Source organism: Eschrichtius robustus, chromosome 5 (assembly GCF_028021215.1).
Source record: "Eschrichtius robustus isolate mEscRob2 chromosome 5, mEscRob2.pri, whole genome shotgun sequence".
In the NCBI taxonomy this organism is placed as follows: domain Eukaryota; kingdom Metazoa; phylum Chordata; class Mammalia; order Artiodactyla; family Eschrichtiidae; genus Eschrichtius; species Eschrichtius robustus.
The window spans coordinates 38,609,167-38,623,126 of record NC_090828.1 but is presented as its reverse complement, the minus strand read 5'-3'; the positions used below and the strand labels follow the sequence as shown (position 1 = coordinate 38,623,126).

The 13,960-nt window shown below is 38.1% G+C and overlaps 1 protein-coding gene across 1 annotated transcript in view; it reads right to left on the bottom strand.

Annotated features, from left to right (window-relative positions):
- PGAP1 (post-GPI attachment to proteins inositol deacylase 1) overlaps positions 1-9,161 on the bottom strand; it is a 79,204-nt gene extending 70,043 nt beyond the window's left edge. Inside the window, exons 1-3 of the mRNA XM_068544738.1 lie at positions 8,906-9,161; positions 3,357-3,510; positions 697-872 (exon numbers count right to left, since the gene is read on the bottom strand). Of these exons, the coding sequence (XP_068400839.1) occupies positions 697-872; positions 3,357-3,510; positions 8,906-9,052 (477 nt within the window). The 5' untranslated portion in view covers positions 9,053-9,161. The remainder of the gene's footprint in view (positions 1-696; positions 873-3,356; positions 3,511-8,905) is intronic.
- Between the last annotated feature and the right edge of the window lie 4,799 nt (positions 9,162-13,960).

Here is a 13,960-nt window from a genome sequence, read left to right as displayed (position 1 = left end):
GCCTTGCGCATATGTAGCATAGCACTCAAAGACTGAAAGAGTCAAATTTCTAGAGCTCCCGTCTCTGCCTAGTTCTCTTCTTTCTCCTACCTGACCACAGATCTAGCCATTTCAGTAGTCCCAAATTCCAATCTCTGCCTTCTTCAGCTTAGTGATATCAATTTCCTGTGCTTGACCTCTAAAAATTTACTCCATGGTCTGGAAAATGCTTCCAGGCAGAAAGCCGGGCACTCACAGAGCTCACCTCACCTGTTTCCCCTCTTTCAGTGATCACATCCTTTACCACTTGGTTGTCCAACACCTGAAAACATGTGCTTCAGATACCTTGGCTAGTTTTACAGTTGTTTACATATGGAAGCAGTCTACTCTAGTAGCAGTTATTTAGCCAAAACTAGAAGCAGAAATCCGTACTAATGGCTTTAGGAAACGCACTGCACTCCTAATTTATACATAAAGTAAAAAAAATTTTTTTCCAAAATTCACAAGAAAGATTTCTTGTAAATTGAATTGGAACTTCAAAACCCACCACTGAGTTCAAAACGACAGAGTCCCACACAAAAAAACCTTTGTGCCACCTTTGCTTCGACTTCCATACAAACAAATAAATAATTTAAAATATGCTGAGTCCCTTTAACCAAAAAAAAAAAAAAAAAACCAATAGGTTGATCACTATTGATTTGTATGATTATCTCGTACCTTATAGAGCTTGAGAATTGTTTTAATGCATTCATGCACAAACTTGGTCTGCTTCTGAAGACTTCCACCATATAGCGCCACCAGTTCTTCATTGAAATTCACACTAAAGAAATCAAAGTGGTACTTGAAGTCAATGTCTTCAGCTTTTCTAAGTGCAATAGAGCCAACAGAACGAACTGCAGAGGAAAAAGGTGAAGTGCACATTAAACAAAAATTTTTAAAGTTTCATCTATTCTTACTTCAAAGTCTCTTAACAAATAACTTTATCCCACATTCTGAATACAACCTATTTCAGGGTGACATCCTTAACAACAGCAATTTAGAAAAACAAATCAACTTAGCAATTGTGTGTCTTATCCTGTAACTTTTTTTAAGTTAAGTATAACGTGAATGGTTCATTCATTCTCTACCTGCTTCCCCTGCAGTAGGGGCAACAATAGCTAAAAGGGAAGGAAGGATTCCTTGAAGAATAAGAAATAGGAATTTTGTCACACTCCAGGATTTTAAGAATGAGAAAATTCCTACAAGAAACGTCTGCTCATTACACCTCATCACAGTGGTGTAAATACTCATGCATAATTTGTCTCTTTTTCTTACACATGACATCCAATCATTAGTAAATCTTGTCATGCTCTGCCTTCGAAATATATCCCCAATCAAGGCTTCTCACCATTTCCACCACCACCTTCCTAATCCAAGCACCATCATCTCTTGCCTGAACTACTCTAACAGTTTCCTAAATGGTCTCTCTGCTTCCACTGTTTTAGGTTTTGATAAAGTAGTCTACATATATATACAACTTTTTTTTTCAGTTGCTGGTCTCTTAATTTCAAATGCAATTCCCATTTCCTGCATTTGTATTCTCTAGGTTTTGGGTTTAGCAAACAAAATAGCTGTTCGCCACTCCTTCTTTTTTTAACATATATAACTCACATACTATACAACTCATTGTGTAAAGTGTACAATTCAATGATATTGAATGATCACCCTGTACTCATGAGCAGTTACTCCTTATTCCTCTTCTCCTCCTAATTCCTAGAAAGCACTAATATACATGTGCGTGCATATACATATATATGTGTGTGTGTATATATATATATATATATATATATATATAGATAGATAGATAGATAGAACTGAATCACTTTGCTGTACAACTGAAACTAACACAACATTGTAAATCAACTATACTTCAATTTAAAAAAAAATCTAAGATGATAAAAAAACAGTAAAAGTTATTTTTACTAGATAAAAAAACAAAAACCCGATGTTAAGTGGAAGAAGCCAGACACAGAACAATGCGTACTGAGTGATTATATTTATAGTGCGACGTTTAAAAATAGCCCCAAACAAGTAGACTGTATTAGAGGTGCATACTTAGATGCTAAAACTATAAAGAAAGTCAAGAAAATGACTACCTTAAAGTTAGGAAGGGAGGGAGTTTTAATCAGGAAGGGGCACACAGGAGGCTTCCAGGGTGCTGGCAACCTTCTACTTCTTGACTTGGGTTTTGGTTCCATGGGTACTCACTTTATAATCATTTTAACCTAATAGCCATATTCTATGCATTTCTCTGTATATGTGTTATATTTCAAACACAATGATTAAATTAAAAAATCAGAGTATATCATTTCCTACCCAAACCCTCCAATAGTTTCCCATCACACTTAGATCAAAATTCTAAGTCTCTTCCACACCTTTTATGACATAGCCTGTGGCTACTTTTCCATCCTCATCTCTTTTCACTTTCTCTAGTCTCAGTGGTCTTGAACGCACCAAGCACTTTCCTGCCTCCGGGTCTTCCCCAAATAGTCACATACCTCAGTCCCTTGCTACATTCAAGCCTCCGCTCAAAATGTCATCTCCTCATACTGGCCTTCCCTGGCCACTTCATCTAAACTAGCCACCTCCTGACCTGTTTATCCTTTATCCCTTACTCTGGTTTATTTTTCTTTCTAACTTTTAATATTACTGGCGTACTGATATCTAGAATATCTAGAATACTGCCTGGCTCATGGTAGGTACCCCGTAAATATTTGCTAGCTAAATAGATAAACATGTAAGTAATTATACTAAATGTTGAAATAATTCTATTCTCATTATACAAAAGAATACACCATTTAATAACAACAAAAAAAGAGCAGGTTTTAGCTGAAATTACTTCTAGATTGCTTGACTGTTAGGCCAAAAATAACTGCTATATTTCAATTTGGAATCTGTACACATAACTTCCCTACCCCCACCTTTCTGTGTTTCCCTCAGTATTTCTAGATCTAATTTAAATAGCTCCAACACAAAGAAACCAGTCTCCTCTCTTGTTCAGCAATAACATAAACCACTGATTTACTTCTCTAATCAATGCTTTAGGTTCTGTTTTCTGTACCCTCCACTTCTAACATAAACCTCTTTCTTCTGCTGATTCCTGAATTCCTATATCATCTATTTATCATTCCACTCCGTCTTATCTTCTCCTACTTACTCTTTGCAAAGTGGCTTGCAGCTATTCTTTTTTGTGTACTTCTCACATGTACTTCTCTCAGACAAAATGTCATATATTTGTGTCTCCCAGTATGCCTAGTGTAATACCTAACACAGAGTACATGTCTAATAAATTCTTCAATTGAATTTCACAGCTTTCAAAATTTACTTTTGAGACTTACCTTGCTTATAACTTCCAGCATTACCGGGAAGAAAGAGAACAGGAATACCCGTTAAAGGGAGAGCTTTGTGTTCTTCAGCATAGGATCCTTCTCCATAAAGATATAATTCATATGCAGGATAGCGTTTTGCCAGTTTCTTTGGAAGTTCTATTTTCTACAGGAAAAAAAAAGCAACTTCACTTTAATCAGTTTTACTAATACAATTCAGTCTCACCGTACCCAATTCTGAATTTGAAATAGTACAATATAAAAATATTACTGATGCTAAAACTACACTTAATGCACAAGTTCTACCTTTAGTTTACACATATGAAGACTCAGTCTTGAATTATGTGAGCTTTAAACCACGTAGTCTTCAAGAAAGCATAAAATGGGACTATTTGAAATTCTAATAAATACAAATTACTCAGAATAGCTACTGGCAAGAGAAAAACACTGGTTTATGTCAGCAAGTTCCATGTTAACATAATTGAAAATGCATTTAATTTAGTATCAGTTATCAATTATACTTAGAAATGATAAAAACGTTCCATTATCAAATGAATTCTTTTTTGCTATTTTAAACTGCTTTGTAATGTCTCTCCTTTCACTCAGGCCTAACTATATACTCCAAGCTGTTACATCATTCAAAGGAAAGTAAGTTTGTTTTATAATGCAGCTTTCTGACCTCTCAACTTAATATGCTTGACCTACAATGTGCTTAACAAATTAATCTGAACCTTACAGCCATGTCTTGGTTGAGACATGTACACTCTTCTCACCATGAACATTCCAGTGAATTAGCATCTGTTTCAGTTTTCATGGACTTGGTGCATGGTTTATCAGCAAGACTAAAACTACTCTGCAATTCATATTACTGTATACCAAATGAGCCAGTAATTCACATAACATTTCTTTCAGCAAAATACAAATGAAGTCTTAATGTCATCCCCAAAAGGTAGGCATCTATAAAAGTGGGAGTAAAGTATAAGCTCTTCTTCTGCTCCTTTCTTCCCCCTAAGGGATGGAGACCGTTAAAAATGAAACCAGTTACATTGAACAGTAGATTTTATTTAAGTAGACGTGAATAGATTTAATGATCTAGCAGTAATGTACATGTGCTTGGTAAAAATTTTAACTACTGAATGAATTTTGAAAATTGTAAATGGATAATGACTACTGAAAAAAATCCCTGTTCTAGAAAGCATAATTCTGATCATTCGTGCAAATTCCTGAATATTCCTTTGAGGATAGTACCATAAACAATCTGTGCCAATAACACCATGAAAACATCTTTAGAGACTATGACCTTATTGTTTAAGATACTAGCAACTTTATCTCCTCAAATATTCAAAATACCAACCCCACTATTTGCTTTATATGTGTACATGTACTTCAACTCAAATTAGTCCCAATATTAATTACGCATAGTAAATAATCAAAAATAAAAATGATGTAATATTTTGTTTCTTTAGGTACAAATTAAGCAAAAAGAAAATATGAGAGAAAAAGGGAACAGTTATCTTAACTCCTCTCAATTTAGTACACCATTTGATACAGCAGTACATGCGTATTAGATCACTATTCTTTAGGACAGTAACTAAAAAAGTTTTGAACTACTTGAAAATTAACTCAGAAGAACAGGAACTATCAAATATATAGAAAAAGAAATATTTAATTCTCTGGAGACAGAAAAACAAGCGAAAGAATATTACTTGATATATTTCATAATCTACTATTATAAAGGCAATTTTATAGTGAGACAATGTACACTTAAAAATATGAAGGCATATAATGTGGAGTAGAAAAAAGTATAAAGGTGGAAAAAAGAGGTAGAACAAAAATAAAAAGTGGGAGTTGTAGGCAATGGCAAAGCTGCATTTCCAACAGAATTCAAGTTGGGAGTGAGTGGCAGGAAAAGACAGGAAGGGTACTGACTAGATTGAGGACAGAAAAGATGTAGGCATACAAAAAGGACAAAGATGAAAAATACAGAAGAGGGTCAAGGGGTTTTAAAAAAACACATTTATAGTAACAGGACTCCAATATATTTTAAATTATTTTATATTGATTATTTTAAATGAGAACCCTCCACCCCCCCAAAATTAAACAATCCATAGTCCATACTGCTGTCAAGAAATAACCTTTTAAGACATACACCTTATGTGTTTCCTCACTGCATACACAAATGATAAACACTTAAGAGAGAGGTCCTTTAAAACCTGGCTCTAATTATTCTTACCTACTTCCTTATAATTTACCCATGCCACATTTTAAATTTTTTAATATGTTCCAAAATTCAAGATTCAACAGGGTATATACTGAAAAGGCTCTCCTACCCCTGGTTCATTAGCCATCCAGTTCCTTACCCAGAAGGTAACCAATGTTAGCAGTTTGTGCTTCCAGAAATACCAATATTTTACATATATACAAATACAGGCAAATTTGTTTTAGGTGATTTCTCCTTTTTACATAAATGATAACATACTATAAATACTACTTATGGCATGTATCCTGGTGCCTTCCCACCTTCACAAATGCTGTTCTTTATTCCTGCAATTTTCTTGTTTCTGCACCTTGTGAACTGTATACATATCCTCCACTGCCCAGTGCACAGCCTCTTCTTGATAGCCTTTGACTACCCAAGACAAACACGGCTGCTCTCTTCTGTGAAGAGCCTCGTACACACTCTCTGACAGTGAAATTATAACATTTAACACATTATATTTTACTTATCCATTTCACTCCTGTCTCCCCCATTATATTTTAAAGACATAAATTTAAAGGCACAAGGTCTGATTCATCTCTAATTCCCTCTCACCCATACCCAGGATCTAGAATATATCTACACAGAGAAGTCATTAAATAAATTATATGCTAAATAAACATCACACTTAATAACAAAATATATGAGTCATATTTCCCAATATCAACATTTCCTTTCAGAGAGCAATTGTCAGGTCACATATCTAAAGAGAGCCAAACTGTTGCATGAAAAAACACAACACAGATGTTTTCTTATTGAATTCTACAATTTGCCTAGAACTGTTTGCTACCAAATACAAGCTCTGCCTTGCTGTCATAATAAGGCAAGAAGCTTTAAAGGATAGTGTGTATTTTGCCTGGTAGGTGTGTGAGATGTTCAATTAACTCTGAATAAGTGAATCTAGGAAAACTAAAGGTAGAGGATTAATAAAGATACTCGAACAATTTAAAATTCAAAACAATTTTTTCAGAGTTTCAAATTCCTGTCCCACATTTTATTTTTAAAATGGAGAATAAAATTGAGCATGTTTCAACTAACCTTTCAAGTGCCTCTAAAATTCCACTAAAGAATATGCAAACGAGCAGTAAAAAAGAAGAAAAGCATCAAGAGAGAGAAGAAAACCCAACAACCAGGCCATCCCATATGCTGAATATCAACCTGTGAACAATTAGACCTTACTATAAAATATAATTTAAAGCAACATAAAAAATATGTTTAGAACACTTTTAACAAACCATTGGTTCTTAATAGGCTGACCCCAATTATCCAGAAATCTCACATTATATTCAAAATGAATCATTTCTGTAGGCAGCTTTTAACTGTATTTGTAAAATAACGCAACCTAGCGTGCACAATAAAAGGACTAAGGGTCAAAGACAAATACTGTAGTGAATAAATACTTTTCACATCATAAAAATAAAAATTTACTGAAAATGTGTATCAAAAACTCCTCCCACTGTAATATTACTGTGCTAACATATTATTAACAGAAGTGTAAAACCTCAAAACAGCAAAAATAACTAAATAAGACTACCTAACAACACCAAAAAACCCAAATAGCTCTTTTGCATTAGCTACACTAATTTTCTGTGTCTTTCCAGTCAATTTTATGAGGCACGAAATACATCTGTGAGGTCCATATGCTTTGTTCCCAACATTAAGTGATTTCTACTACTGCAAATATTAAAATAGTTTCAATAATTGTGGGTAATCTAAAAATAAATGGGAATTAGTACTGTACTGTTCCAAAATGATTTTATTTTAACCAAACTCTTCAATGCAGTACAAAACTAAAATGACCTACTTCAATCTATTGGGAGTTTCCTAATTATTAAACCATAGAAAAATGAAAGGAGATTATAAGGGCTCTATTTTCAGTTTTTTAAGAAATCTAAACTAAAAGCCCATATATTTAACTATATGTGGCCTCTGATAAACATAAACCAGCATATTCATTTAGAAATTAAGAGACAACAGTAACATGTTAAAATCTGCTCCTTCAGTAGCATCTGATATCAAATGCTTCCACTTCCTAAGCACTGATGCAAAACCAAGGTAAAGATCTCAAAACAAATGAAATCTAAATTCGAATTTTGCCCATGGGAAAGGATGCTGTTCAGCAATTTAAACCTTAAGTAGTTTTAAGATCTAAATAATAGCAGGATAATCAAATAATATGCTCCTCCATAATGACCTGTACACGGAAACAATCAGGATCTGCATCCTTCACCTCAAAGAATAAATCTGCTACGGCTTTAAATGCATTTTATCAACATGTATTATAGTACATATACTTCTAAGGTAGGGAGTTATCATTACGATACATATTCCGTAATTAGGAGATGCAGTTATAAAGAAAAGAATCATTCGGAAGAAATTTCTCTGGACGGTTGTGCCATCTGTCACCATCTCTTTTTACAGCTGGTCATGAATGAAATTCTAGCGTCTACTATGCTGAACTGATTAAAGCAACTGTGACTGAAAATATCCAAAATGGAACGAAAGAGGTGGGGGCGGAGAGAGGAAGAGAAAGAAGGGCCGGGTCTCTCTTCAATTGCAAACACAGTGAGAAAACAAAAATAACACCATGAAATAGATGTTGTATGCAACTGGTAAGGGGCGACACGCATCAACACAGGACGCAAGCACACGCACCGACCCACGACCTACAAAACAAGAGGGCTCCGCAAAACCTTCACAGGAGAGAACTGCGCTAGTTCCCCATTTATTTACTCATCAGGTTAGCCTTTCAGACGTAAACCCCTGAAGTCTCTAAGGCAACCCTGGGAACTGTGTAGCCAGTACACGCTCTGCAGAAGCTCGGTTCCTTTCCAGAAAAGCGAGAGGTGACGCGCAAACCCCAGGGCGGGAGGGGAAGAATTTCGGCGCGTGGGAAGCAAAGGAGTTGCCCGGGGCACCTGTTAAGGCAGGGAGGCGGGGAGGATGGGGTCTGGGTTTGGGGAGAGGGACTGGAGCTGCGTCTCTGGGAATGAGGGGCGTTGGGCCCAGCCCTTCTGATGAGCCTGTGCTTGGGATTTGGGACCGCGAAGGGACCGGGGAGCAACCTGGAGGGGGGCGGGGAGCATGCTCGGGGAACCATCTATCAAACACCCCACCGTGAAGAGAGGACACAAAGGGCAGGAGCAAGGGGCCGCGGGGGGCTGCGGAGTCTTCCGGGGCGAAGCAAGCTGGGACAAGGCTGGGCTAAGGGGGCGGGAGAGGCGCGGGGAGCCGACGCAGGGGAAACACACACTGGAGGGGCCCGAGCCTCGGAGCGCCCAGCGAAGGGAGGGTGGAACCTCACCTGATACTCCGGATACTCAAACATGTAGCTCATACTGCACTTGTTTTCCTCAAAGCCGAAGAAGACGTCCCACAGCCCCAGGGTCGCCATGAAGACCATGAGGGCATAAAACGCCAGGTTCCAGAGATTGACGGAGTGGAGGAACATGGTGCCGCCGCCGCCGCACCCGCGGGACCCCTAGCCCTGACTCAGGGAGCTGAAGAACGCCCGGCTGCCCGCCGGGGAGCTAAGCCCAAGCACCGCGCGCCTGCGTGGATGCCCGGCCAGCCCGCGGGCCCGCCGCGCAGTGCGCCTGCGCGTAGCCTGTCGGCGCGCCTCCAGCCAGGCGTCTAGCCTGCAGAGGGGGAGGCGGTGTTTGCTGTGGGAGCGCGAATGAGAGGGCCGAGAAGGGAGAAACAGAAGTGGGCTGGGTTGGAGGGTGAGGGGAGTGAGGGAAGGGCGCGAGGAGAAGGAGGAAAGGGGAGGGAAGGGCAATGAGAGGCTGGCTGGAGGGAAAGAAGAAGAAGTGGGGGGCGGGGGGGGGGTACTAGCGAGGAATGGGCGGAGCGCGGGAGTCCTGAAAGCGAGGAGAGGGAAGGGCTGGGGGTGGGCGTCGGGGGCGCTAACCTGGAGACGAGGAGGCTATTAATGATGGTCAGCCAACCGGGAGGGGGGACATCAGAGCCCGGAGACCATCAGCTGTCACGTAGCGAACACCTCTCCTGCGCAGCTTAAAAACCCTAACCGTTCAATTTTGAAACGCCTCAGGCCTCCGCAATTTCGGTTCTCCCAGCAGTGGTGGAGCACATTCACAGCTCTCCGGACCAGTTAGCTTAAACAGGGAACAAATGGCTTTTTCTCCCCCTCTTCGACCGCCGATGTCGGCCCAGTAGGTAACAGCGCTTAAAAGCACGGACTCTTAAAAAACCACCAGCAGGTCGACAAGATTCTGGTCTTGGTATAAGTTGAAAGCCTGAATCACAAAAAGCATCGTTAGTCTTTAACGTTACCAGATTTTTCCATTAACACTGATGCTCCCGATAGGGATCTGCGTTATCAGTTTATCGCTGACTTGCCTTACTCCTCAGAATCTCCTCCACCGCTTTGGAAATTGGTTCCACATTAACATGTGGAGGCAAATTCGCTCAAGCTCCCATTCAGACTCCCTCAAGTGACTTAATTCATTTAGATGAATTTCGGTTTGGTTTTGCACAAAAAGGGGGTAAAAAGCAGCTCAAAAACCATTCACAATCACGTATAGCAGCTTCAAAACAGTGTCTGTTAGGAGTTAGAAAGACACGGTAGCACCCTCTAAAGCTGACCCAACAGCAGATGGGGTGTGTGCGTGTGTGTAGCTAACTGCCGAATTCTTCTGAGGATTATTTTTGGCACTCACTGAATTTCATTTCGCTTGGGCTGATTTTCTGGTAATTTTTCTGTGCACAGGAAGTTTGGCTATGATACATAAAATCAAATAATTTTAAAACTAAAAGGAAGCTTATAGTTTATCTCATAGGATACTGTGATGTTCAGATATGAGAGCACCTGGGGTCCGGGGTGGAATTAGGGAGGAGTTTGTGCAGGGCATAAGGAGTCATTTGTGAAAGGATTTAAAGTATACATTAAAAAGGGAATACTCCGTAGTCTGGGATCTCAAGGACATCACAGGCAGGATGTTTGCGCCTTGTTTCCCCTAGCGTATCACGCTCAGCACAGATAAACCAAAGGTGAAGCTACACTCTCATCTGTTCATCCCAGTGTTTCTTAAACTTAATGTACATATGAGTCACTTGGAGATTCTGTTTGAAAAAGCAGATTCTGATTCAGTTTTGGAGTGGAAGCCAAGGTTCTGCATTTCTGACAATCTCCTGAGTGATGTTAGTGATGCTGGTCAGTCAAGTACACTTTGAGTAGCAAGGATTTTATCCTTCCCGAGGACTCTCCTCCATGAAAAACCCCTGAACCTGAAGATGACAGAGCTTACTGTTCTGGTGGCTTTCATGAGTTGTGGCAACCTGCTGCCTTGATGGTCCACTCAGAAAGTAGTGAGAGAGACTCAATGGATTCTATGTTTGTAATTGTTCTATCACTACCTTTTTACTTTCTTTTTTCCTATTATTATCCCCCTCATGGCTTCACTTCATTTCATGTCTAACCTAACCCAGAGCATCACTTAACCACCCTCTGCCAGTGCTGTCAACTTCCTGAACTCTTGTCTTTCAATCCTACTCTGCTTATAAACGTCCAGCCCTGGGTCAATGTAGTCTGGCTCTGAGCTCTGACACCAGTGTATCTGAGCACTGCTGGAGAAAATGGCACAATCACTTGAATTACCGTTCAGAAATACTTTTATATGTTTCTGGTCAACTCCCTCTCCTAGTCCTCAAACCACCTCTTTTTAGGCTGCCTACACCATCTTTTCTTTCTCTTTTAGCAGATTACCAGTACATAATTTTATCTTCATATTCATATTCACAGTGATAATTTTGATTTTCAGGTGCACATTCTTTCATCTCTTCATTTCCAAGTTCATTATCTCCATCCAGTCCTAATTCAGTTAATACATCTGAAGTGCTTGGAACAATGACTGGCACATAGTAAGCATTAATATTATTACGATGTCGTTAGAGGACATCAAAAGCAAATCCCTCTAGTTGTGTTTTAGTTCCCATTCCTTCCTTTCTCTTCAGGAAATTAGTTCTATCAAGTTAAAGTCTCTGTCAATCTCTCCGATTCTTTTCTCTCTCCCCTGAAGCATATAAGTATGCTTAGATCTTATTAATTTTATTTTTTCTTCCAGTTTTATTGAGATATAATTGACACAGCAATTTTAAGGTGTACCCTATAATTACATACATCATGAAATGATTTCCACAATAAGTTTAGTGAGCATCCATCATCTCATATAGATACAAAATTAAATAGAAAAAAGTTTTTTTCCTTGTGATGAGAACTTTTAGGATTTACTCTCTTAACAACTTTCATAGGTAACATACAGCAGTGTTCACTGTATTTATCATGTTGCATGTTATATCGCTAGTACTTATTTATAACTGGAAGTTTATACCTTTTGACTACTTTTGTCCAATTCCCCCTTCCTGTACCCCAGCCTCTGGTAACCACAAATCTGGTCTCTTCTTCTGTGCGTTTATTTGTTTTTGAAGTATAATTGATCTACAACACTATGTTAGCCCCTGATGTACAACATAGTGATTTGATATTTCTATACATTTCAAAATGATCACCACGATAAGTCTAGTTACCATCTCTCACCATACAAAAACATTATGTTACTATTGACTATATTCCCCACACTGTACATTTCATACCTGTGGCTCATTTATTTTGTAACTGGAAGTTTGTACTTCTTAATCTCCCTCACCTATTTCTCTCATCCTTGCACCCCACCTCCCCTCTGGCAACCACTTGTTTGTTCTCTGTATTTGTGATTCTGTGTTTTGTTATGTTTGTTCATTTGTTTTGTTTTTTTAGATTCCATATAAATGAAATCATATAGTATTTGTCTTTCTCTGTCTGACTTATTTCACTTAGCATAATACCCTCTGGGTCCATCCATGTTGTTGCAAATGGCAAGATTTCATTCTTTTTTATGGTTGAGTAATATTCCATTACATATATATATATATATATATATATATATATACACACACACACACACACACACACATACATACACACACATATGTGTGTGTGTGTGTATCATCACAACTTCTTTATCCATTCATCTATTGATGGGAACTTGGGTTGCTTCCATATCTTGGCTATTGTAAATAATGGTGCAATGATCATAGGGGTACATATATCTTTTTGAATTCATGTTTTTGTTTTCTTTGGATAAATACCCAGGAGTGGAATTGCCAGATCATAGGGTGGTTCTATTTTCATTTTTTGAGGAACCTCTATACTGTTTTCCATAGTGGTTGCACCAATTTACATTCCTACCAACAGTACCACAACCTCACCAATACTTGTTGTTTGTTGTCTTTTTGATAATAGCCATTCTGACAGATGTGATATCTCATTGTGGTTTTGATTTGCGTTAGCTCTTATTAAAATAAAAAGAAAAATCCTCCCTGCAACTATTGCCTGTAACTCTTGCCTTCTCATCTCAGTCAGGGTTTTTAAAGGTATGGCTTTTTAAACTTAAATTAATGCAACTTTCATAAAGGAAATGACCATATTATAATTATCTGACAATCACCCATCGACTGAAATATTTAATAAATTCATTAATATATCAGTTTTTTAGGAAACCTTCTAGATTTGCTTAAGCTCCCCTTAGCTTTTGTCTATTTTATTTACAGGAGGCAAAAACTGTCCTCTCAACACATGGTAACCACCCCCGTATTATCTAGTTTTGAATACAGGAAGAAAGAATCATGCTGTTTGGTGTGGGAATCTATTTTCTTTCTAAAATTAATTTCAATAAATTATACTGATCTCAATGTACTACACTCACACTATAGGTTTTTAAATAAGCTTTATTTCCTCTTTTTCTTAAAAAATATGTATATAATAGATTGGCTCTTAGAAACTAAGATTTATTCCCCTCAATTGGTTTAAAACTTTTTCTCAAACTTGTTAGTTTTTACCTCCTAGTACCTTATATGTAATAGGCATTCAATAATATTTGTTTTTAATTTACTTGAAAATAACTCAGATTCTATGAATTACAGTCATAAAACCTCACCTTCTTCTTTGATGCTTCAAAGCTTAAAAAGAAAACATAATGCCAGCAACTCTGTGGCTGCCAGCTCTGTTTCCAAGGAAACAGAGAATAGATCATCAAAAACAAAGTAAGGATTTTCAACCTGATTACCCTTTTTTCACCAGTTCAGACTCCATTGCTGCAAAATGAAAGGCAACATAAACTCAGCCTTGCAATTCAGATTCTTGATTCTGCTTGTGCTGTCTCTTGCTATTAAAAGCAGGCAAAAAGTTTAATCTCTTGAGTTACATGTTGGTTTTCTCCTAGAGAGTTAAACTCGTTCACAAGGATGAAGAATACCGTTTGAATATAAAGTACTATGTACATCTGCTGAATAACTTAACATG